The following is a 23703-nucleotide window of genomic DNA, read 5'->3' on the forward strand; positions in this document are numbered from 1 at the left end:
TGTTTTTTTTTTGGCCATTTGAATGCTGGACTTAGCTCTGGTTTCCTTTTGGTGGGTGATTGGACTGGTCCTCATTCTCCTGTTGCTGCTGCTGCTGCTCTGCTTCCTAGAAATCACTGATTTCACCCTCAGTCTCTGGATATGTGCAGGAGAAGGGTGTGAGCAGCCAGTTGCAGAGGCCCTTGTTGCCCTCATGGCGATGCCGATGCTTCTTGTGGCCGCCACCATGGACATGCCGCTGATAGTTACCCGTGCAGGCGCCTCCTCCAGCAGCTGTTACTCCCCCGCCTGATATGGTGATGCGATGTCGCTGTCCCTTGGACATGCCCGAGGCGAAGCTGCTCTCGTCCGAGTCCCGCACTGTGGCCACACTGTGGTAGCCGCTCTCCGCCCGCCGCGAGATGCCCGAGTGCTTCGATGTCCGCGGCGTGGAGTTGGAATCATGGCCGCTGTCGTACGCCTCGGAGCTGGTGTTCAGCGGCAGCAGTGGCAGCCTCGACTGTGCCGCCAGCGGCAGGATATTCGTAATCTCATTGAGCTTATGCTGGGCATCCTCCAAGGAGTTTCGTTTACCCACCGCCGCAGCCATGGCCTTCTCGTCCAGCTCGCAGATGTCATCGTGCTGCGGGGCGAAACGTTTCTCGCTTTTGGGCAGACTCGGATCGGAGGCGCCGTCCGGCTGGCGCAGCAAGGCGTAGTCGTCCATGCCCGCAATCTCCATGATGCCATTCAGACTCGGCAGCGATCCCTGGCTGGGGCTGTGCGACGGCTGCTTGGGCGGACTCGGTGTCAGGCGGTAGGCGGGCTCGCTGCAGACGCTGCTCTGACCCACATTGAAGCGGAACACGGGCTCGCTGAACACGCTGCTCACGTCCGTGCGGAAGAGCGCGGCGGAGGGCGTGACCTCGGCCATGGCCAGTTGGGAGGTGAAGATCTCGTGGAGGCGTGCCAGTTGATCGAACTGATGTCTGGAGGGAGGAGAAATGGGAGCATAAAGGAGGGGAAACAGTTTTGTGGAGGCAAAAAGGGATGCTTGAAGGATAAGTGACTGAGTTTTCGACTTACCTTGCTCTCTCGCCGCACTCGCTGAACGACTCACAAGCCATATTGAAGCTGGACACAAAGGAGAGATTATCGCAGTGGCTCAGAGCCGAAAGTGGATGCATTGAATGCTCATGTTCCCTCATGGCCATGGTGCGTGCAATCTCCTCCTCTGTCACCTGCAGACCACAATCGATGCTGCGCTGTGAGGAGGGACGATGATGTTGCTGATGATGATGCGAGGAGGAAGCGCGACTATCAGCTTCGTGCAGCTGTTCCCTTGACACGTGTCGCGAGAGCATGCGATGCAGGCTGTCGTGCGAGATGTCCCTGGAGCCCAATGGATCGTCGAACAGCGGCAGAGCGGGTGGCACCTCCGAGGGACCGCTATCCTGATCCTCATCGCCATCCGGCGGCAGCGCCATGTCCTGGGGCAAACTCTCGTGGCACTGCTGTGGCAGATCCAACGATTGTTCGGGAAGGAATGCGGGTCTATCGGGTAGGTCCAGGGATTTCTGCTTCAGCTGCGAGAGCTTCCAATGCAGCGCCGTGGGGGAATTGCTTGCCGATGCCGTGGCTGGACACTGGAAGACCTGCGACGTTTGCGTCTCCACCCACTGCCGGATCATGGTCTTTTTGTGCGAGTCCATGAAGCCATAGCCCTGCGTTTGGGCACCAGTTGCCGGCAGATTTCCCGCTGTAAGGGATCGACAGGACAGAGATTTGGGTCCATCCACCCACGTTTCGCACTGCTTTACGTGATTCACTTCGCGCATCAGATGCCGCGCCTCCGCCACCTTGGCTCTGGATACACGTGGTCCATCGATCCACTGCTCCTCCGTAATCTTTCTCATGCCAGCTTCAAGTTGTTCCAAGGCTGCGCCTGGATGTGCTCCAGCATGCGCTCTGCGTAGAGGAGAGCCCTTGGGCGATGGCACATTGGAGCCCTTGGACACCATATGTCTGGGTATGGGTATTGGCGATCCATGTGCAAGTTGCGGCTGCTCGTGCGGCACCAAAGGCGAGGAGCAAGCTCCTGCACCTGCCTGACGTTTCAGGCTGCCCATGGGACTATTTCCGGGCAGCTTTTTGACTACAAGAAAGGAAGAAAAATGTGAAAAAAATATTACAAATCGAAGACTAGAAGAGCTCTTGGAAATTCTCATTATGGGAGAGAGTTTTATCGTCGTTGGGTTTATATTTTCGATGCTTACCCTTATCCCCGGCTGCTGCCATTGCCTTCTTCATCATCATGGGACTGGACAGACCCGCCTTCATCTGCGTTGGCGGCTTCTCCAGGCCACTGCCCTTGAGGGCCTTGCTCATTATGGCGCGATTGTCGCCTGCACTGAGCGATGGCAGATACACAGGCGGATGTTCCCCGTCGGTGGCATCGTCATTGGGTCCCATATAGATGACCGTATCGGCGGAGATTTCAGAGCTGGAAGGATCCGCACCAGAGCCAGCTGAGGAGCCGCCGCTGAGGCCTTGGGCGAGGCCCACGGCCAGGGGCATGGGCACGCGGTGCTTGCGGCGTCGCAGGCGATGGATGCGCGAGGCAATCTGGATGGTGGAGAGGGCATCCTGGTAGCTCTGGTCGTGCAGGACATGGGCCACAATCGCCACGTGGCAGGTGATGGGCGCCAGGCAGTCCTTGAGCAGTGGCGTCAGTGGGTGGTCCTTGTGCGGCGGATGCCTCTGACCCGATAATATGGCCAGCAGTATGTTGCCGATGCCCGACAGGGGTAAGCCCCCGCTGCGATTGGCACAGCCGCCCAAGTCGATGATATGTAAACGGCTCCGACCGCCAGCCACTGTAAATCACAAAAAAATAAAGACGGGAATTGGGACTCAGTGGGGTGTGGGTGTGGGTGTGGGATTGGGATTGGGATTGGAGTGCCAAGGAGTTCGTGTTGGAGTAGGAAATGCGACACTTTAATGGTGCTGTTGCCTCCCCGTCTAGTGCCAGTCAAGCATTTAGCGGGCCACTTGAGTGGCAACAGCAGCAACAACAGCAACAAGAATTGAGTGTGGCAGCCACCACTTCACCACTCCAGCACAATCCTGCAACACAGCAACCTCCAACCCACAACCCACAAAGGGCTACAATAAAAATGTCCGACATTCGGTGACCGAAACTTTGAATACCCTTGCCGGTCGCTGATTTAGAATTTCTGAATATTTGACTAAACATTTTTTTGCTTTTGTTTTTTATAATGAGTTATTTTTAAATGTTTTATTTTTGAAATAGAAACAAGAGTTGTAAATGATTTCTTTATATTCTTTTTAAAAATTAATTGTTGTTGTTTTTTTTGAAATAAAAGTCACGGAATAACTCTTATTTACAACTTTGAATATAAAAATCAAAAGTAATTGTTTTTATATTTATTAAAAACATCATAAAAAACTGTTATTTGTTATTTTAAAAATTTAAATATAAAATATAACTTTTCCGTATCATTCATGTTGCTGTGACAGATTCCCTTCACATTTATTTATTTACTTTAAATTATCATTCAAAATTCTTATTTGCGGTCCCTGATTATTTTCGAAGATTTGGTTTAGATTGAAAGAATATTCTTACAGTTCGAAATTGGTTAATTCATCTTTTAGAATTCATAAATACTCTCGGCAAGGGTAAGGGTAAGGGTAAGGGTATTTGGTGATGTGAAACAATAAGGTAGACACTTACCACCCCCCTTGCGGGACAAGCTGTACTGGTAGACATGCAGCGTAAAGATGAGGGCGGACTCCAAGGGGGCCGTGGAAGTAGAACCGGAACTTTTTAAGCGTCCGGCCAGAGCAGAGTCGAGGAAAAGCGCCGCACGCTCCGCGGTGGGTGCACGTAGTTCCGTTGGACCGCCAAGGAAGTCGTCACGCAAATAAATCCCCGGGGAGTCGTCAGATTCTGTGTAGTAGCCAGAGGAGCAGGAGCAGCCGAGTAGCAGGAGTTTTGCGATGGAGTCCAGAGTAAGACAAAGACCGAGACGTAGATGTGGTGGGGAGTGAATGAAAAGGACATTAGGTTTTTATGTTGGAATAAACGCCACATTCTATGAGCACTGCCAGGGGACGACTGAGAACCAGGCAACAGGAGGAGAGGCAGGAGGTGGAGTTGGAGTTGGAGGTAATGGGAGGTAAGTGGGTGAGGCTTGGGGCATGAGGAACACTGGTTCGTTCACAGGTTAAGTTTATTCAAATTGTGCCAGTTACGACGGGTACGACCCGACCCCAGTCATCATCATCATCGCCATTCGCCATTCGCCATGGCCCAGGGGCAACATTACAACACGCCCCCTCAATGTCCATTCATTGTGCCCCCCCAACCCACCAAAGGCTGGTGGCAGCAAACAGGTGGCATGAGAACTGAGTACCCCCACGCCCCGACAGCCACTATCTCTGTCGGTGCCCCCTTGTGCCCCATCCATCTGCTTACCAGCCGCATGCGAGATGAGCAAATCCGTGGAGAGTGCATCCGGTTTGGTGGCACTGACGCCCACAGCGCTAACGCGCACTGAGAATCGAGCGCCGCTCTTCTGCCGCCGCTCCTGTATGCCCTTGTAGAGCCAGGCAATGGCACAGGGGGCGGCGCCCAGAGAAAATGCCGCCCCACTTGCCACATCGCCACCCAGCACCGTGTGCTGCTGTCCAGTGGAGGGGTAGCCCATGGCCAGCAGGCAGCCATCGGAACCCTCCAGTACCGCGGGAATTACTTCGCTGAGGGCCGATGCACACACATCCGACTGAAATGGTTGTAGAGTAAGGGGAAAGTGGGGTTTAGAGAGTAAAGAATGGAATGGAATGGAATGGATTGGGGGAAGGGGCTCGTTCTACCCCTAATGTGGGGTCTGATTGAGGGTTAATTCGATTATTCGATTGCTGATTATAACTACAACTCGTACATTTCGGGTGGGGTAGATTATATCTTTTAATTCGATTTGATTGGGATATTAGTTGTAGTTTGAGGGATCGTCTGATGAGTGATGACACTTCACGGGTCATAAACCTCATGAATGGATGTTGGGTTTGAGGAAATAATGGATGCTATGAATCGTTATACTGCAATGTTTCTAGCAATATTTGGGACTGCTTTTGGGTGGGAATGCCATTATTCATGAACCTCTCTGGAAACTTTTCCCATTCAACTTTAGAAATTTGCTGTTCTACTATTTTAAACTATTTTCTATGTCTAAAGCTCTTTCTTTTTGATTCACAGATATGGAAATGACCTCATGTGGAATTTCAATGTGAGTAAAATCGAAGGATTTATTTTCTGGTTACGTATTATTTGAGAATTTATATTATCCCAATAAATTTGTGTATTTAAAATGTTTTCATTCCTCGACAGTAACGAGAACTTTATTTTCTGTTACTTAGAATCTGAACAGATCTTTCCGTAGGAGTTCGGTCGGTCCATTGCCAAGATTCTCAGCGCTAACTCTCAACGGAAACTAATCTCAAAATATTTCTTTTGATTATTGAAAATCTTTTGAACAATTTATTATATTTTGTGGGTAGCCTTTCTCCGTTTTGCTTTGCTCGTGGTGCAACTATTCTCAAACAAAACAATTTATGCGATATTTAGGAACTTAAACCAAAACATAAACTATTCCATCACACTTAGAAAAGTTTCTCAATATATTTCTAAAAGTTCTAACCACCGTGCCTGCCGTTCTAACACTCACCTGTTTATCCTCTGCGGTGAAGAGATTATCGAATGCAAACATTTTGGGTGCGGCCACCATGGGTCCTCGCTCCTGTGCAGCCTGCGGGGGCGGACACACATTACGGGGATCGGTGAGCGTCACCTGGCGCTTCTTCTTGTCCAGCGCCATAAATTCGGGCTCTCCGTTGGAGTCCTTGTCCGGCGCTCTGTCGGAGACGCGCAGCATAACCTTCACTTTCCCCACGCCGTAGCATTCGCGGCTGCTAAGTCGTCGCGCTAGACCCGGCGGCATGGGCGGTGGTGCGCGTTGCAGTGCACCGCAGAAGCCGCCGTTCCGGGAGATGCTAGAGGCCATGGCTGGTGCTGCTGCTACAGCTACTGCTGCTGCTGCTCCTGTTCGTCCTTGGTTTGTGGATGCCACAGTTGTGGAAGTTTATGGCTGGAAGCACTTTGGTTTCCTTTTGGATTTGGAGCGGAATAAAATTGGGAGTTAATAAGAATCCCAAATGATTGGACGCCACATCCCCAGAGTTTCCGTTTTTACGACAGGGATCTCGCAAGGCAATCCTCAATTTCTACACACACATTTTGTTTGCTTTATATCTTTGGCAAAAGATTTTATGGCTCTTTAAATAGTTTAGCTAGCATCGAGAGTTTTGTGTCCCGTCATAAATTGCGATTTCGGCTACGGGCCAATGGGCATAAGTTATTTGAACCAAATAAACCCCCAAATAGAAGGGTCTCCCTCACGCCTTGGTAATGGTCATAACACTTTCTCTTTATGGTTATGGGCCATCTGTTTATTTGGCATATGCTTCACTGTACTATCATCACTTTCCACTATCATTGGGCACAGGCACAGGCCACACTGTCACTGTCACTGTCACTTAGTTGTGCCTCTAAGCTTGTGTTTTATTCACTTGTAGCATCTTGTGCATAAACTCCAGATTTATGTTGAATTTGTTTAGGGTTTTTATGTGCTTTTATTAGGCAAATTATACGCTTGGCCATCTTCAAGGGTCCTCCGGCGGACTGTTATCTTTTCTCATATTTTATGTCATTATAATGTTGCGTTTCAGCTTTATTTGTACAAACTTTCTTGTAAATTAATTTATTTGGGGACTGTTTTTGTGTGGGGTTTTGGGGTCGTCTTTCTTTTCAAATTGTATTTTTATAGCCGGTACTTAAAAGAGAAATTTCATTCTATAAAAGGCAGAAGGAAGCACTTTTGAGAGCTCTATGAATTTTACACAAGACTCTTCCAAGTAAAGATCCGTTTTAAACATACTTAAAACTTTGCTCCCAAACAATTCTATGTTTTCTCCCTTTTCAAAGTAATCCATGGACTAATCGAACTTGTTCAATAGTCTAACAATAGTCTTATAATATTTGTAAAATTAATTTTTATAAATATTCATTTAAATTTTTTTAGAATGAATCTTTTTCCTTTAACATTTCTGTGTGATTTTCCCATCTTCAAAGAATACTTTTTGCTATCATTATCGTGTAATCCAACTTAAATATGTTTTTCCCATGTAAATTCCTTTGGACTTTCTGTCATCTTCTCCTGCTCTCTGCCCTGTCAGTTCTTCTGCTGGGGGGGCCGTGACATTTCTTCAATGCCTTCATTATTATTTCAATTTGAGTGGGGAACGTGACATTTTTGCAACGTCTTTCATTAATATTGTCCCTACCCCATAGACATTGTAGCTAGTCCTGCTCCTTCCCCACTCCCTGCTCTGGCCTATGCCCCCATTCCTTTCCTTCCCTCCTTCCTCCTTTTCCATTTCCCATTCTCTGGCTGTGCTACGAGTAGTATTGCCTTCCTTCGTGAATGACAGGCAACAACTTGGGTTTGGGTTCAACTTCATTTTTCAGACTACACCTGCCACAACCTCTGCGAGGACTTTTTTTGTTTGCTCTCTTTCTGCTGCTCCTGCTTCTTGCTCCTTCTACCTTTTTGCCCCTTCCTTCAGTAGCCGCTTTTTGGCTTAACTTCGTTTTGTTTTGGAACTGTCCACCTTTTGAGTTTTAGCTTTGGGCTTTTCACACAAATCGATTGGCAATGCCTTCTAATTGTACAGCGCGACCGACGACGCACAATGGTGCGGGGGGGTTGGCTGTCAGTCAGCGGGTGGGAGGGGAGGTGAAGTCTCTCTTTGGCACAACACACACACACACAAACAGAAACAACGGGCAGCTCACTCACGCTAACGGTATAACAAACACAAACCCTTTTTTTATGACTGGCAATTTCTTGTTGCTGTTGATTTCATCTTTGGCTTTTGCGATATTCGGTTTCGCTTAAACATGATTTACACTGTACTACACACGCATCCAACACATCCAAGCTCTTCTCCGACTTTTGCTTCGATTTGTTGTTGATGTTGTTGTTGTTGGTTCATCCACTCATTCACGCGACGCGAACGACGCCAGTCGCGTGTCGTTTCCGTTGGCATTACAATGGCAACTGCCGTTAGACGCGTTGGCTGAAGTTTTGATGCAAAGAGCCCCACGTTTTAGGGCGCGCGCTCTCTCTGTTTTTGGTTGCGCACGCGTGCGAGAAAGGAGTAGAGCAAGCGTTAGCAGAGTGTTGTGTTTGCTGGCAATGCCTCAGCCAAGGGTGGACTTTGGAAAGTACTTTCAATATGAGGTAGGGCAAGACAAGATTCATTACCGGTGCCATCTTCCTAAATCATTCATCTGCTATTGTGTAGCATACACATTTTTATCGTATCAATTAATGCATTTTAGCATTCTATGTTTAAACAAAAAAGAAGACAAATCATGTTCCCCTTGAATATCTGGGAATACCTTTTAATAATAGACCTTGCTTCACGCTGAATTTCTCACGCTCTTTTGAGTTTGTTCTTTGATTTCATCAGGTTTGTTCTTTGATTTTGAAAGCTCTTCGGCTCTTGCTCTTGCTTCTTTCACACTCTTTTTGCCCTTTCTTTTCCGCTCTCCGGCTTTGCGCTCTCAACCTGTAAATTCAGCCTTCTCTTTGGGAGTGTTTTTCTCTTTCTTCTTTTAATGCTTGAAGCATTAAGGCTCAGGTAAACAAAATCAGCGGGGCTTAAACAAAAGGAACATCGCAAATGATGTTTATATTGTAGACATCCACAAGAAGCGTCACAGAACAACAACAACAAAAATGAAGGAAAAAAGAATTAGAAAGCACACTCTCACACGTGCACTCTCTCACAATGATAGTTGTTGCTGTTGGAATGATGGCTGCTGGAGCGTCACTTAAGTGCCGCTTGGTGATGTTGCATGGCAGCCAGCATGTAGGATGGTGGATGGGGGGATGGAGTGGGGAGTATGGAGTGTGGGCCCTGGCATGGATGAGTGTTGTGCGAGGAGTATAGGTGGAGAGGTGGGCACAAATGCAAACGATGTGTTTTTAAGTCCGCTTACATTTTGGGAGGCCCGTGAAGGAGGCTCTTCGAGTGAGTGTGTGTGTTTTCTGGATGTTAGTGTTTGTTTGATTGTATTTAAAAGGATGTGGATGCAAGCATATACATACGTGGGGTGGATTGGAGTGGGAATGGAGTGCGTCCAAGGGCTTACCTTTATTTCTGTTCCGTTGGAGCTGTCCTTTCGAACGTCTCAATTATAATGGACAGACCATAAAAACGATGAGAGATAACATTACCCAAAGAGGAATTTTGCACTTGAGTACATACCGAACCTTTTTGGCAAAAGTAAAGCCTACCTACAAAGGGAAAGAATATGAAGTTTAATAGATTTCAAAAGTAATTCCTACAAAAAATTACAGGTGGAAAAGAGTCATGTATGGGCAATTATACACTAATTAACATACAAATTCCGGAAGCTAAACGAAATGCGCTTTTCCGCATAAAACAAATCACATTTTATGTAAGCCCAAAAGCCAAAAGGCAACAAAATAACAACAGCATCAGAAAGCAAAGCAAACAAAGTCCAAGTGAATGGAGATAAGCAGTTTTTGAAGCATTGCACGGCTGCTGTTACAGTTTGAAAGCTTGCATAAAAGCTCCATCTGTTGGTCTGGCTTTGGGCTTTGAATGAGGTGGCAGCGCCAGGAACGTTGCATTTTGAAATTGAAGTTTTAATGGAAACTAATGCATTAAGTAGCTGAAGGAAATATTAGGATAACAAAGAGAAAACTTTCAGGGACCAAAAATAAGTTACAAAAATTATTGTTTATACTGATAATTCGTTAAACTTTTATTTAGCCATTGATGTTATCGTTTTCTAAGATATACATATCATACTTGAGTATCATTATTAATCGTTTCATTCATTTTTTTGTTGTAATTTTTTGTCGATTTCTGTCTTTTGTGCAAAACAACAGCAGCAGCAATGTCTGGAAACTTGTCTCGTTTGTTGTTCGAATTTGCCTAGTGGGAAATGCATTTGTGATAAATCAAGTATCGGTAACTGATCGATATTGCTATCGATAACTAAGGCTAGTTCGCAGTGGTGATCGAGTGTGAGTGTGTGTATAACGCATCTTTCTTTTTGCTTAAAGACCTAAAACACTTAAGACTAAACAAAAACTTTGAAACAAACAGCCTAGATGGGAAACGTTCTCATACAGATCTAGGTGTTAAGAAACAACTTCAGAGGTAAAAAATTACACAAGAAACAAACAAGAATGGGGAAGAGAACAGATGATGGAATGGGGGGAGTCCCTTCGTTGTTTGTAAGTAAACTTTGTCACACGTTATATTCTCGAGAGTTCCTCGAGATTTCCAGAGCAAAAATATTATAGATACGGTGTAATGGGATTGCCATGAGCTGGGATTGAGATTCGGCTTGTGCGGGATGTTGAATGTTCCACTTAGTGCGATGGTGCGCCATAGGAGCTGCTGGGAGCGGATGGTGCTGGTGGTCCAGCCGGGGCACCGTACTCGGGTGCTGGAGGCGCCACACTGTTGGGATAGGGTCCGGTCTCCTCCTTCTGGGTCTTGTAGCGGATGAAGTACACCTCCGGCTTGCTGGGCTGTGTGGGCGCCGGCGTCGGGATAATGATCTCGGGCTGCTCCTCAGGCTTCTTCACCAGAACATAGACCAGTGTCTTCTCCTCGTTCTGTGGATATTGCGGAATGATGGGTGCAGTGGGTGCGGGCGCGGATGGCGCCTTGATGAACACAATCTTGTAGTGCTTCTGTGGTGGTGGCACGTACAGAGGTTTCCTGACATAAACAAAGAGAAAGGAGCATGAGAGACGAGTATGCAAATGTGTGTTGCCCATAAATGGTGACCCCTAAAAAGATGCAGCTGCTGTTTCTGTAATCAGATGATAATAACGACAACGACTGTCACAATTAGGGCTTACATAAGGCGGTCTGTCTTCAGTGCTCTGGTACTCCCTTTGGTACTATGGTAATTGAGGGACTTGTCTGATAATTAACTTGGAAAATCCACACAGAGAGGGAGAGAGACGATCCGCTTAGGTAACAATCTTAGTCACGGTTTGGCGGTCTGCGCCGTGATATCATTCCCCCTTTTGGGGTAATTAACATTGCTTTCAACTCCAAAGACGACACAAAAATTGAATTGGAGAAATCCAAAGAGAGAGAGAGAGAGAGAGAGAGGACTAGAGAAAATTGCAGAGAGATTTACTTTGTAGCTTTCCTTTTAGTCTCTCTATTAAAAAGTTTCCTTCTTGAAAATGGGAACTCCTCATACCCTAAACGACTGTCTAAATACCCTTCGAATTCCTTAACGTGTTGCATATGTGTCAACATCTTCAACAAGCAGTCTCGCTGGTTAAGATGATTAGATGCTCCCCGTTTTCGCAACATTTGTCTTGTTGTAACACAAATATAATCGTTGGGATTTGCAAGGTACATTGTGGGCGATGAATTGTGAGAGAATCCGCCATAAGTGGCATGGATTATATGCCCATAACAATGTGAATCTCCTCCAGGCAGTGGATAAGTGGAACACCACAAATAAAGCGAGATCGTTTGGAGTGTCCCATTCCCTTCACATCACGCAATAAGTAATGAAGGGTTTTTGCATATAGGAAAACGTAAAATGGAAAGGGTGGGAGAAAGAGTGTGTGCGATTGTTGCTATGATTTGTTAACACATTTTTGTACTTAAAACTAGTTAAAGGTAAACATCTGCTTGAATGCTTTTATCTTGGAAGAGGGGTACTTTCTTCTGTTCATATTCTGTTTTTTACTTTTTACGAAGATCTTTAAAAGAAGAAAGTTCCTGGGATTTTTTAGCCCAAAAATATGGCTAGCTTGGTTAAAGAAAGAAGAGCTTAGATCTGCCCTTTCCATGTATCTTTTGTTTTTGTTTTTCTGGCTATTAATTTCATACTTAAAGTGGCTAAAGTTAGGACCTACTTGGAGGAGTGAACTTCTTTTAAATTGGTGTAAATATCCTTAAAATATAAGGGCTTCAAATTGAGGTTCTTTCTCCTTGAAGCTGAAACTTGTTAAACTATTATTTAATCTCTTACCTGGGTGCCTGGTACTCTGGCTCTGGTGGTGGCACATGGACGTACACATGCTTATGCACCACTGGCGGCTGCTGTGGTGGTCCGTATTGTGGCGCAGGTGCTCCATAGCCGCCGCTGGGTCCACTCGGCTGGTAGCTGCTCGACGGTGGGGCACTGTACGAGTCACGTGGTGGCTCCGGACGAGCCGCCACCAAGGCGGCTAAGCCCAAGACTATCACTAGCTGCAGAGAGGAAAACAAAATTAGAACACTGAATGAATGCTTTGGGTTCAGCTAGAAGTTATCTGATGGAAGCAGATAGCTCTCGGAGGAGGCTTAACATCAGAAATCACTTCTGATTACATGATTTTCACACACAGATCTAAGTTGGATTCTGTTAGGGATCAGGAACATGCACAGACACACGAATCGACTAAGGATCGATGCTGGATTCAAACGTACCACACAACTGGACTGCATTTTACAGGGAGTTTGTTTGAGTTTATATCCGTTTCTCGGTTCGTTTCGTTTCGTTTCGTTGCGTTGCGTTGCGTTGCGGATTTTGTCACTGGATCGTTTAGGATGGATCTTTGAATGTTGGAGCTCTTAGACGGTGTTGGAGTTGGTTTGACGCGGAACCTCTTACTGCATGCCACAACGATTGTTGCAGTTTCTTTTATAGCAGCGCAGCGCGTGAAATAAAAATTAAGTAAAAATAAAGTCGACGGCAGCGGCAGAGGCAGAGGCAGCCGCGACCGAGACCACGACGACGACGCAGTTTTAGCCGCTGTTAATGTCGCTGCCGCTGTTTCTGCTTTGGCTGCTGTCTCTGTTGGCAAAGAGCACACCGCTTAACCATGAAGCAATTCCAGCAGCAACACAGTTGGAGAGTCATCTCTGGTTGCGCTGCCTCTGTCGCTCCTAGCTGCGACTGCGACTGCGACTGCAGCAGTGGAAGCAGCGACGCCTGCTGACCGTTTCATTGGCTTTTGGTTTTTGCCGTCTCCTCTTCTCCTTCTTTCTGTTTGTTTTTTTGGCACGACAAAGGGTGCTCTGTGTATTCCAAATGCAGTTCAAGGCGAATCCTAGATTCTTTTTAGTTGAGGTCAAGATCATTTAAGTTGCCAAAGGGAAGGGGTTCATTTAATCAGTAGAGCTACACAAAGGAGGTTTCATTTTTGGAAAGTAGCAAAAGAAAAATAATATTTAATAATACCTCATAGAAAATAAACCATTTAGAAACATTAAAATAATTAATTCTGAATTTCGTAAAATTTGTAGTTACAATTTTATTTGTAGTGCGTTTGTTTGGGTAATCCTTTTCTTTTATTAAAACACAACCAAAATGTGGAATTAATGCAAAAGCCTCTCCAACCATAGCCTCGTAAATTTTGCTTGCGGAAAAGTTGGCTTTGGCTTCCTATGTGGAAAATGCTTGCCTATATAGAAAAAAGTATTTTCTAGTCAAAAATGTAGAATATTTTCCATCTGCATCCTACATCTCCCAGCATACATTTACCGCTGAGCGTGTTTCCCCATCGAATTACTGCCAAAAAAAAATACTTGCAGCTCTTTTGTTTTGCTTGTTACAGTATTATTTATAGGAGATTGCAGACATCCATAGTTATTTTTGGTCATTTAGAGGATCCAATCGTAATGTTTTTCTTGCTGCTTCGTAACCAACGTTGGACGCTGGACGCTGGACGAACGCTTTTGCGTTGAATCGGATCGTATCGTATCGTGTCGGATCGTGTAGCACGATTCACTTTCAATTTCAATGAATGTGGATGTGGTGGATTCACTCTCATCTGAAGCTTGTCGAACAGAAGGAGGGGACAAGGAGGAGGGGGCTGCCTGTGCTCTGGACTGGGACTGCGACTGCGACTGCGACAGAGATGGACGTCTGGAGATTGGGAATTGCTGGGGTCTCGGGGATTGGTACTCGAGTCTGGTGTTGGTTTTATTTCATTTCTTCATGCTCTTTTAGTCTTTTGTTTTTTGGTCTTTTTTCTTATTCACTCAACTTCTTTCTGTGTTATGGGGTGCTGTTTGTTATTATTGTTATTGTTACTGTTACTGCTAGTGCGCTGCACTGTTTTGAAGTTATACCCTGGATTTGCGATGCTTGGGGGATATATTTGTGCTGTGAAAACAATCGAAAACATGAGTGCCTCTGGAGTTTGTATAGCATTTCTCTCTATGTCAACTCTATCTCCTATTTACCAATATAATAGGTTAAAAGAAAAACCATGTCTTGGCTGATTAAACGAAGTAGCAGGGTATCACATTTGTCTTGACCATCAATCTCTATCATTCTCTTGTGTTGCTTTTGTAATTGGTGTCCGCATCTTGGCCACGAACCATCATAATGAGCTTCACGCTCTTGTTGGGTTTGTTGGGGCATTTGCCCCATCTGCAACCTTCCATCTCCCTGGCTCCCGAACTCCCAAACATTTCATTTAATGTTTTTTCTTTGCAATATTTTGAATTTTAATTTCTTTAAATTTGTTTTTTTTCCATGTTGTAGCAAATAATTGACACCCCTTTTGGGGTGTACAAATTATGATTAGCAGGAAAATGTTGCAAGCTTCCTGTGTCCTCTGTCCTCTACCTTGCCGTGGATTGGGCAAAGATTTATGGGCATAATCTATAAATGGCAATCATAGTCCGCATTTTGCATTCGTCTCTGCTTCCGATCCTCTGAGTTGAGTTCGTTTCGGGGGAGAGGCGCCACTCCTGGAGCGAAGCTGCTGCCGGAATTTGATGAAATGGCATAATCAGTGTGTGGCCAGCGGCGCCAAACGGAGGAGCCACAGTCCCCAATGATAGTGCAACAGTCAGCCCCCAAGAGACTGTACTGTCACTTTTCCTCGATGGCATCATTTATAATGCCGTTGGCTAAATGGCAACTTTTGTTGATTTTGTTGTTCATCTTCGGTGGGTGCTGGTGCTGGTGATGGTGCTGGTGCTGGTGCCGGTGCCGGTGACTCCTGCAACAGATTGCATTTCCTTAATTTCAACGCTCATCTTTCACATTCAAAATCAACATCATTATCTTCATAATCATCATGCGGGTAAATTATGCTGAATGCAGCAAGCTGGAACAGGTGCAGTTTCAGTTTTAGTTGCAGTTGCAGTACCAGCGGATCCTCAGGCAAAGTCTAATGTTTGTGTTTAAATTTTGTGGCTGCTGCAGGCAGATGCAAATATCTAATGGATATGGGCAGGCATGTGGCAAAATCGAAGCAAAACGAACATGAATTAAAGGATTACACTCCAAAGCTTCATTCTTGACTCCATTTTTGCACTTCCCCAACGATTGTTATCCCACAAATGGCACATCATAGGCCCGTGCACAATTTGCCACTATTTTTAATGAATCTGCTGCTGCCTGCCATTGCCATGCCACAACGATTCTGAGGCATATAATCAACGAGCGAAGCGTCGCGGCATAAATTCATCTTTCTGCTTTCTCCATGGTGCAAATACTAATTATTATATTGTATCTTTTCTTCTGTGTGGACTTTATGTAACACAGAGTTGGAAAAACAAAAACAAAACCAACCAAAAATCCAACAGAGAGCAGCATTTAAATGATATTATATTTACATAAAGAGGCAAAACAATTATGATTATGATTTCGGAACGGAACGGCACTTGGCCTCCCGAGTAGGTACTTAATGGGTTCGCATTGACAGGGAATGGGGGCTTGGTTCGGTTTGGGGATTGGAATGGTGGGTGCCACTTTTCAATCTTTAATTTGTGAAGAGTTGCACTTAAAGTACGTGAAAGTAAATTGAGCTAGATGGGAATCTTTTTCCCACAAAAAGATCTTCAAGAGAGATGTGAAAGATGCCTTGCATAAGACCCTTTGGATGGATCCCCATAGTCTTACGCACATAAATCTTTGAGCAGAGATCTAGTTGAGACTGCACTGAAAATGATTTCTTTATTGTTGTAAGTAATAGCCACGAACGTGAGTTAAACAACAATTAAATGTACATTTATATGGACATAGTAATATGTAATAATAATATAAGTAACGCATATAAACGGGGCCTGCGCTCTTTTGTATATTTTGTATATTTATTATCTCTTTTTCATGTGAAAACCCATTAAAGTTTTTGGGGGCCCATCGTCGTGTGGAGGTCACCACGGCCCAGAGGTTAGTTGGGAGTACTATAATTTATAAATATATATCTTCATGTATGCCCCACCAGCAGCCTTAGCCTTGGGGGCCCATTAAAACTCCAGTAAAATATTTACAATTGACTTTTGCTGCTTCTTTTTTTTGGTTTTTTTAGGGGCAAAAAAAACTTGAAAATCCGCTCTTAACCCTAGACCATAAAGGGCAATACAATACTCGTGTATATATTCGTTTTGTAGGGATTAGGGGATTGGTTTGTTCTACATACATATAGGTACATGCCACGTGCTACATGCTGCATTGTAGGTACATTTTTTGTCGCCTTGGGATTACCCAAAAAGTTTAAAATTATTGTTCTAGCATAGGAACTGCAGTTGTGTCCTTTTATATATTTTTTTGTCATTGTTTTTGTTGTTTTTAGCCGTGTGTTTGTTGGGTATTAACCAGTGTTTATCAGTTGTTGCCTTTTGCATTTAAAACCTTTGAGTGTGTTGATTCGTTTTGGGGGTTGTACCTTTTGGGCGTTGGGCTGCAGGGGGGCACACGAATGGGAATTGAATGTTAAATATGGGAAAAGTTGTGAAACTATTTTACTTCTGTTTTGGGAGACAGTTTAAGGTACTTTACACTCCTTCGAAGTTGTTGTCAGTCCTTGAAGAAAGGTGCAAACTAGCATAAAATGGTTGGAAATGTCTGAGCAGCATTCAAATGTTTCACAGGGGCTTAGAAGTACTTAGCAAGTGGTGCCAAAGGGTGCTCCATTTTCATACATTTGGCTGAGATTTTCACACAATTCCTTTTTGGGTTGCCATGGGATTGTAATCCCTTGACCATTCGCTCCTCCTCATCCAGTTCTCTGTTTAGTGTGCTCTCCCCTAAGTACTCCTCTTACGCCATTCAAAAACTGTTTCATTCACAAAACCATTTGCCCCCCCTGTAGACCCATTCCATTGTCGTCGTCATGGTGTCGTGTGGTCGTCAGGTGCTTGTTGGATTTCCTCTAATAGCGTCCATAGTTGGGTCCCATACGGGGCGCATCGCCGCCCAGCTCGTCCAGGGCGCCCATTGCGCTGAGCTTTTGTAGCCAGGCGGCATTCGAGTTCGAGTTGGATGAGCGTGGATTGTTGTTGGTGTTGGTGCCACTACCGCTGCTGCCGCTGTTGGCCTCATTGTGCAGACGCAAAAGTGGGTGTTGTTGGGGCTGCTGTTGCTGCTGTGGGTCCTCATTGCTCAACTCCAAGATCTGCAAATAGTTGGGCGAGACACAAAGATGGAAAGATGGAAAAGAGTTAAACTTGGAGTGCTGTTATGGTTGTTATAATTATCGTATAGTTGCTGTTGTTAACACGGATCGCCCCTCGAGACAGGGGGTCTTTGATGGTGTCTTATGGCAGTTATTTCAAAAAAAAATCTGTTGAAATCTTATTTATCTCAACGTGGGAAGTTCGTCACACAGTTTTTGTGTGTTCGCTTATTATTTTTGAGTTCATCTTTATGCTTTTTTGTGTATACGCTTGAAGGTAAACAAAAAATAAAAATAGATATTTAAAAAAAAAACAAAAACAAAAATTTTAAAAAATAAAAAAAACCTAAAACAAGTAAATCTTGAATCGGTCAACATTTGTGTGTTTCCGACGATTGGAATTAAATATTCAAATATTAATTAAATTAAATATTTTGTATTTTAAGTTTTTTTTTAAGGCGCCCCTAAATCATTAATTTTATTCTCGCACTTTAAGAGTATTTAAACTTCGCTTTAAATTAATTGTTTCGTTTATTTTCACTCTTTTTGTTTTTAATTTTTAAGTTTTTTGGCGCATCATTAAATCGAATGAACTTTATCTGTAACGAACGGGCTAGCGGGGTCGGCCTCTTCTCTGATGATGAGCTCTGAAAAATATGTGTTAATGGGGGGTATTGTCGTGTAATTATCAGCAATCCGCCAGCCGCGACAACCTCTTTTAATTTTCGGACTACCGCTCGTCGCATCACAACACACCGCTCTGGAGAAGATCATCTCTTTGGTGTATCTCTTTGTATCTTTTGCGAATGCCGAATGATGAGATATGCTGCGATGCTGCCTCTGCTCGTTGATGATGTGTGAAAAAAATCCTAAAACAATTTCGCGCCAAGTAATTATTTTATTGCTAATTTGAAAAAAAAAAAACTCTGAAAAAAAAACCGAAAACCAAAATACCAGTGGATGGTTTTATTTTTGCTATTTTTCGAAGGTTTTCCCTCCCTTTTAACTCCTTTTAAACGCTGATGTTAATGGTTGAGCGGCGGCTCATAAGGAAGCAATAATGGAGGGTTGAGTGAGGAGTTCAGCGATGCTTAGGGTGGGGGTGGTGGCAGCTGGGTGTTTCCTTCACCGCCTCTCTATTTGCTTCTCTCTCTCTCTATCTTTATTAAAGACTCTCCTCTTTGTCTGGCACTTTTTGGACAGTTTAATTTGAGAGTTGTCGTTAAGTGAAAAGTTATGTGATTTCCTTTCGAGTTGTCTGTTGTGCCTCTCCCTTCAGTCACAGCCTCTAAGTCTGTCTGCACATTCCAGCTGTTTCCCCAGGATGGTATTGGAACTGAAGATGGTAGATGGTTAGCAAATAAGCAGCTGCGTTTGGCTTGGGGGGAATGGCTGCTTATTGCTTAGGGGCGGCTATCTTTGGGTAATAACTTTAGATGGGTTTTGCAGCAGGGGGAACTATAGACAGAGGCATTTTTGTGTGACAAGTGTGGAATCAATTTTGCAATTAAGTGTTGGCAAATACTTTTGCAACTGCCAGAGCCAAGAATTTACGATTTTGGTATTAGTTTTTGAGCAGAAATTCCTGAACTTTTGAGGAACTTTTGCACCCTCCCTAGTCTCTCGAATTTAATCGAATAAATCCCAGAAATGTGGCTTAAAGGTTCAACATTAAACACCAATTATAAAATTATAAAGTTAACCCTGCCAGCCCTTTATTAGCTAACACAATATCCATCTAATAACTCAAGAGCATTATGAAACTGTCACACAAATGGCTTCGGGGAATTCCCTTTCGACTTCATTGTCAACCCCTGCCATGCCACATGATATGCCATCCCCAAGTATTCTTTACCATCTCATGCTCCGTCATGTTGACATCCTGGCTGTCACAGGCAATAAGCCAAAGGCTAAACTTTGTTTGTTGTCTCACGATGTCTCTGCTCTTGGTCTCTGTTGTCTCTCAGGTTCAATGCATTATTGTGTGTCAAGTGTTTTTCCATTTTCCTCAGTTGGGTTTTCCCCCCCTCTATTTGTCTGTCTTGTCTCCGCTGTGACGTAGCGAAGTCAAGTCAACCTTCATCATTGGCAGACGCCAGTCAGCAGACCAGACCACGTCATCGTCATTATTTGCTATTTGACATTTGATTTCCCTTTTCTTTTTTAAGATGTTTTTTTTTTGCTACAGTTTTGTTGCCTTTTTTGTAGATATTTGCTGCTTGTTTTGGTCTGCTCTTGGTCTTTGTCTGCGTTGCACGTCAGCGATTTATCGATTCGCAGGGCCATGACTCAGAAAAGGAGTCCGCTGGGTGTATGAGTGCTACAGATTGTCTGCCAACAGTTGCAGTTGCAGCGTTTTGTGGCAGGTTGCAGGTTGCTGTTTGCAGGCTGCAGCTGCACATCCACATTTATTTAAGTGGATCTCCTCTGCACACTGCCCTCTTCCCCTTGGCTCGCATTTAAGCCGCATTTTTGTGTTTTGGTTGCGAAAAAGAACAGGAAACTGCGCACAAAAAAAGAAACTGAAAAAATTAAATAACAGCAGTGGCAGTGGCAGAGCAGCGACAGCGACAGCGACGCTGCGTCTCCAAAAATATTGTGCAAAATATGAGAAGAGGCCAAAGTGTTGGCCAGGCCAAAAGATTGCTGGGGATTGTAGCCGAGCAGGCTTCCTCTCCATGGGAAGACCAGACCAGACCAGACCTGACCAGACCCCTCTTTAAGGCTTGCGAAATGTGTAAAAATATTTCTGAAATGGTTTTGCAGACGCACAGAAACACAGAAACCACAGCAGGAGGGGCCAGAAGTGGGTCCTCCGATAAGCAGAAATCATCAGGGAGGGGACACCCCGGTAACCTTACACTCGATGACGCAACCCATCCATTCCATTCAATTCCACTCGGAAGCAACAACAACAACAAAAACCAACAAGAAAAGAAGAGCTCTCGAAAAACGAAAACGAAAACAAAAACAAGTCGAAAATAAAACCTCAATAATTGGCGACATAATTGCAACTTAATACCACGCTTTAGCCCGCTTTGTTGTTGTGACTTCGGGTCTCTGCCTGCGTCTGTGTCGTTGGGCACTCTTTTCATTTTCATTTTCATTTTCATTTAGTTAATTATATTGACAACAGCCACAGCAGAGCCAAAAATGCCAATGCACAAAACTGAACTTCAGGGGGCACGCACACACAAAATGCCCCAATGCACAATCACACAGACAGACACTCGGAAAAATCGGAGTATAGTTTTGGGAAATTGCTTTCAAGTTTGTTAATGTGTGGTTGGAAACGGGTTTTTTCTTTCCCTACAATTTGATCGATTTAAAAATGAAAAAAAAAAAACCTTAACTAATATTTCTTGCAGTGCATTTCCACAGCTTAGTGCAGTAACTGTAGCTACCGCTTCGTGTGGTTTGGCTCACCTGCAGCATCAGTTCGCGCAACTTGTCCAAATCGTCGCCGTGCGACCTTGTGGGCAGGTAACGGCCGTCCACCATCTGCGGGGGTATGACCAAAAGCAGCAGCAGCAGCCATACAAGCCACCTGTGTCCCTGCCTCAGTTGCAGGCCCATTCCCATGATGAGGCTGCTCTCCGTTCCCGCTTGGGAGCTCCTTGCTGCCCTCATTGTTGTTGTTGTTGTTGTAGGGGTGGGCGGTTCTTGTGGCTGCGGTCGTCTGGGTGTGGCTGCAACTAGAGTGGGGGAACAGGACCCGTAATTGGGATTGCAATGGAGTTGACTTTTAAGGTGGGGTCAAACCAGAAAAAATATCTCACAGATGGCATTGAGTAATATTTTCTGAGTTTCAGAAATACATCTATGTAAGATGTAAGAAAACCCAGAAAAGAGAGTGAATTCTCTCTAGGTGGGATACATATATTGAAACATAATGGATACGAAAATTGCACTGTATGCAACTAAAAGTTAAGGACTCTTTCTACATTTCTACATAACTAAAGCCTCAACATTTCCTAAATTTCTTAAACTGGCCAAGAGTTGCACTCAAAAAAAGAGGAGCTGCAGGAGGATATTGAAACTTAATTTGCAGAAAGTCGCCTTTTATTGGCGCTAAAAATGCATTTAAAATTGACATTCAACATGTCTGAAAGTTAACCAAAATATTTTTGATACTCCAAAAACACTTTGCGGCTGAACGAAATGCTCACTAAAATAATAATTTCTTCGCGAAATATTCGCCATAAATTCACCAAGCTTAGTGCTTCATTTTTATAAAATATTTCTTCGTTGGAAAAATGTTTAATTAAATGTTAATCCCGGCTTTTACTTTGCGCAATAATTGCGATGCAGCGAATGTTTTGCTCAATTGAAGCAGGGATTTTGTAGGATTACACAATGCTTAACATTTATTATTATGACACTGACACTGAAACCAAAAGCAGAAGCAGAAGCAGCAGACGCAGCCCCAAAGCGGCTGTGGCAGCAACTGGTACGGCTGCACCTGCAACCCGCTGACTCACAATTTGTAGGAGCAGAAATGAATCCCTTGCAGGATGTTAACTACGTCACGTCCTGAATAAGTTGAATAAGTTTTGTCGCTCGCCGTAGGACACGATGTGCTGAACACTAGGATAACAATGTAAGTTTAAGCGAAGCTGCGTGCCGACATTGGTATTTATAGCCAAAAATTGCGGCACTCGGCTGAGATTTGGAGTAGATGACGCCGCCAGGACGCCTGCCTGCCTGCCTGGCCGCCAGCACTTCCTACACGACCTACACATGCGCTACTCCCCTTAGAAAGAGCTCCAATAACATTGACAGAGGAGCAAAGGCAAAGCAACGCGATGCGAAGCGAAGCGTAGGCCCCCAACCGCATCGTAGTTGGGATTTCCCTCTGCGGGTGTCCGCTGTCTCCCAAGCCGAATTCTTTTCACTTTTAGTGCGCGCGCAGGGTCAGCAATACCAACGACAAAAGCAACAAGATGTAGGAGAGGTTAAGGGTTAGACAAAGCGAAGCTGAGAATACCCTAACAGAAGGCATTACTAAGAGATCTAAGAGCTAAAGGTGTTGCTGGTTAGATATTTATAGTACCCACTGTTGAGAGTATTGTGGAACATCCATATCATTGTCACCGTACACTCGGTAGTATATATTTCGCTGTGTCCTCAGTGTCCTCGCATTTCTATTGTCCTGCTGCCTGGCTGCCTGGTGGGCGGCGACTTCATCATCATAATACAGCCCCAGCCTCCCATCTACCCATCTACCCATCTCCCATCAACCAGCACTCTTGGTATAGAATATGGCAAAATGTTTTCGCTTGGCCAACTTTCATGGTTAACTCTGGGAGTGCTTAAATCTGTTGTTACTTCGTCCTCGTGCTTGTCCTCGTCCCAGTCGTCACCATGGCTGCAATTGTTTACATTGCGGTCGCGTCAATAATGCCCGTAGCCCGATGCTGGTCCCCGTTTAACTGTGGGCCGCTTCAAACTCCACATCTTTTCTGGAACTGGCTCTGGGTTTGTAGCCCAATGGGTAGTATCAGTGGTCTGGTCCCTGTAAAATGGTACCATTTGTATACCACGCACGGAGCGATAGACCAAAATTTTTGATATAGCGCAGTTTTGTGTAGCCATTGGCTGTGATTGAATACGTGACGTGCATCGGGTAGCAGTGTGGCAAGGGCTTTTATGGCCCTGGCTATGAGGAATAGGAATATCACACCCTCACTCCCTCCCCAGCACATATTGCTCCTTGGTTTATTTATGAGCCAAGGCATAAACGCTTTATGGAACAGCCCGGAATTGTTCATGCCCAGTGCGTTTCGACAGAAAAATATGAAAACCCCCACAAAAAAAAAGGGAAATAAAAAAAAACAATTACTCCAATTAACTAAAAATGAAAAATAAATGAAAGTTAAAGCTGCTCAGAGCGGGATTCGAACTCGCCATTTATTTTTCACCACATAAAAAGCTTTTCTATGGCTTGAACTTGCGACGGGAGCTTGCAGAGCCGACACTGAGCTGTTCAGCCATGAAGCATCGGTGGTTCAGTGGTAGAATGCTCGCCTGCCACGCGGGCGGCCCGGGTTCGATTCCCGGCCGATGCAGCAATAACTTTTTTTTTTGTAGGTTTTTTTTTTGGAAAATGGTTCTTCTATGCATTATAATGTTTGCAACTTAACAAAAAAGCAATGGATTGTAGTGT

At 44.7% G+C, this 23703-nt stretch overlaps 3 protein-coding genes and 1 non-coding gene across 5 annotated transcripts; 1 reads left to right on the top strand and 3 right to left on the bottom strand.

The window, feature by feature from the left end:
• LOC117582170 (kinesin-like protein GA13060) lies at positions 1-8161 on the bottom strand. The gene is made up of 7 exons (XM_034269771.1): positions 7941-8161; positions 5727-6165; positions 4478-4784; positions 3734-3949; positions 2256-2855; positions 1066-2134; positions 1-968 (listed from the first exon to the last, which is right to left on the bottom strand). The coding sequence occupies exons 2-7, from the start codon at positions 6060-6062 to the stop codon at positions 107-109; spliced, it is 3390 nt and encodes a 1129-aa protein (XP_034125662.1). The 5' UTR covers positions 6063-6165; positions 7941-8161; the 3' UTR covers positions 1-106.
• Positions 8162-10213: 2052 nt separating this feature from the next.
• Positions 10214-12784, bottom strand: LOC117581910 (proline-rich extensin-like protein EPR1). The gene is made up of 3 exons (XM_034269379.1): positions 12610-12784; positions 12170-12390; positions 10214-10887 (listed from the first exon to the last, which is right to left on the bottom strand). The coding sequence occupies exons 1-3, from the start codon at positions 12625-12627 to the stop codon at positions 10533-10535; spliced, it is 594 nt and encodes a 197-aa protein (XP_034125270.1). The 5' UTR covers positions 12628-12784; the 3' UTR covers positions 10214-10532.
• Positions 12785-16167: 3383 nt separating this feature from the next.
• On the bottom strand, positions 16168-22171 carry LOC117582369. 2 transcript variants are annotated; one of them, XM_034270028.1, is made up of 3 exons: positions 22019-22171; positions 20964-21226; positions 16168-17537 (listed from the first exon to the last, which is right to left on the bottom strand). In XM_034270028.1, the coding sequence occupies exons 2-3, from the start codon at positions 21165-21167 to the stop codon at positions 17295-17297; spliced, it is 447 nt and encodes a 148-aa protein (XP_034125919.1). In that variant the 5' UTR covers positions 21168-21226; positions 22019-22171; the 3' UTR covers positions 16168-17294. The 2 variants fall into 2 exon arrangements, with proteins under 2 accessions (XP_034125919.1, XP_034125920.1); XM_034270029.1 differs by having other exon boundaries at positions 20964-21232; positions 22019-22156.
• A 1363-nt stretch (positions 22172-23534) lies between these two features.
• On the top strand, positions 23535-23605 carry Trnag-gcc. Its single transcript has one exon. It is a non-coding gene; the product is annotated as a tRNA-Gly (tRNA).
• Positions 23606-23703: the final 98 nt, after the last annotated feature.

The sequence above is a fragment of the Drosophila guanche genome, unplaced genomic scaffold (genome assembly GCF_900245975.1).
Source record: "Drosophila guanche unplaced genomic scaffold, DGUA_6, whole genome shotgun sequence".
Lineage (NCBI taxonomy): Eukaryota > Metazoa > Arthropoda > Insecta > Diptera > Drosophilidae > Drosophila > Drosophila guanche.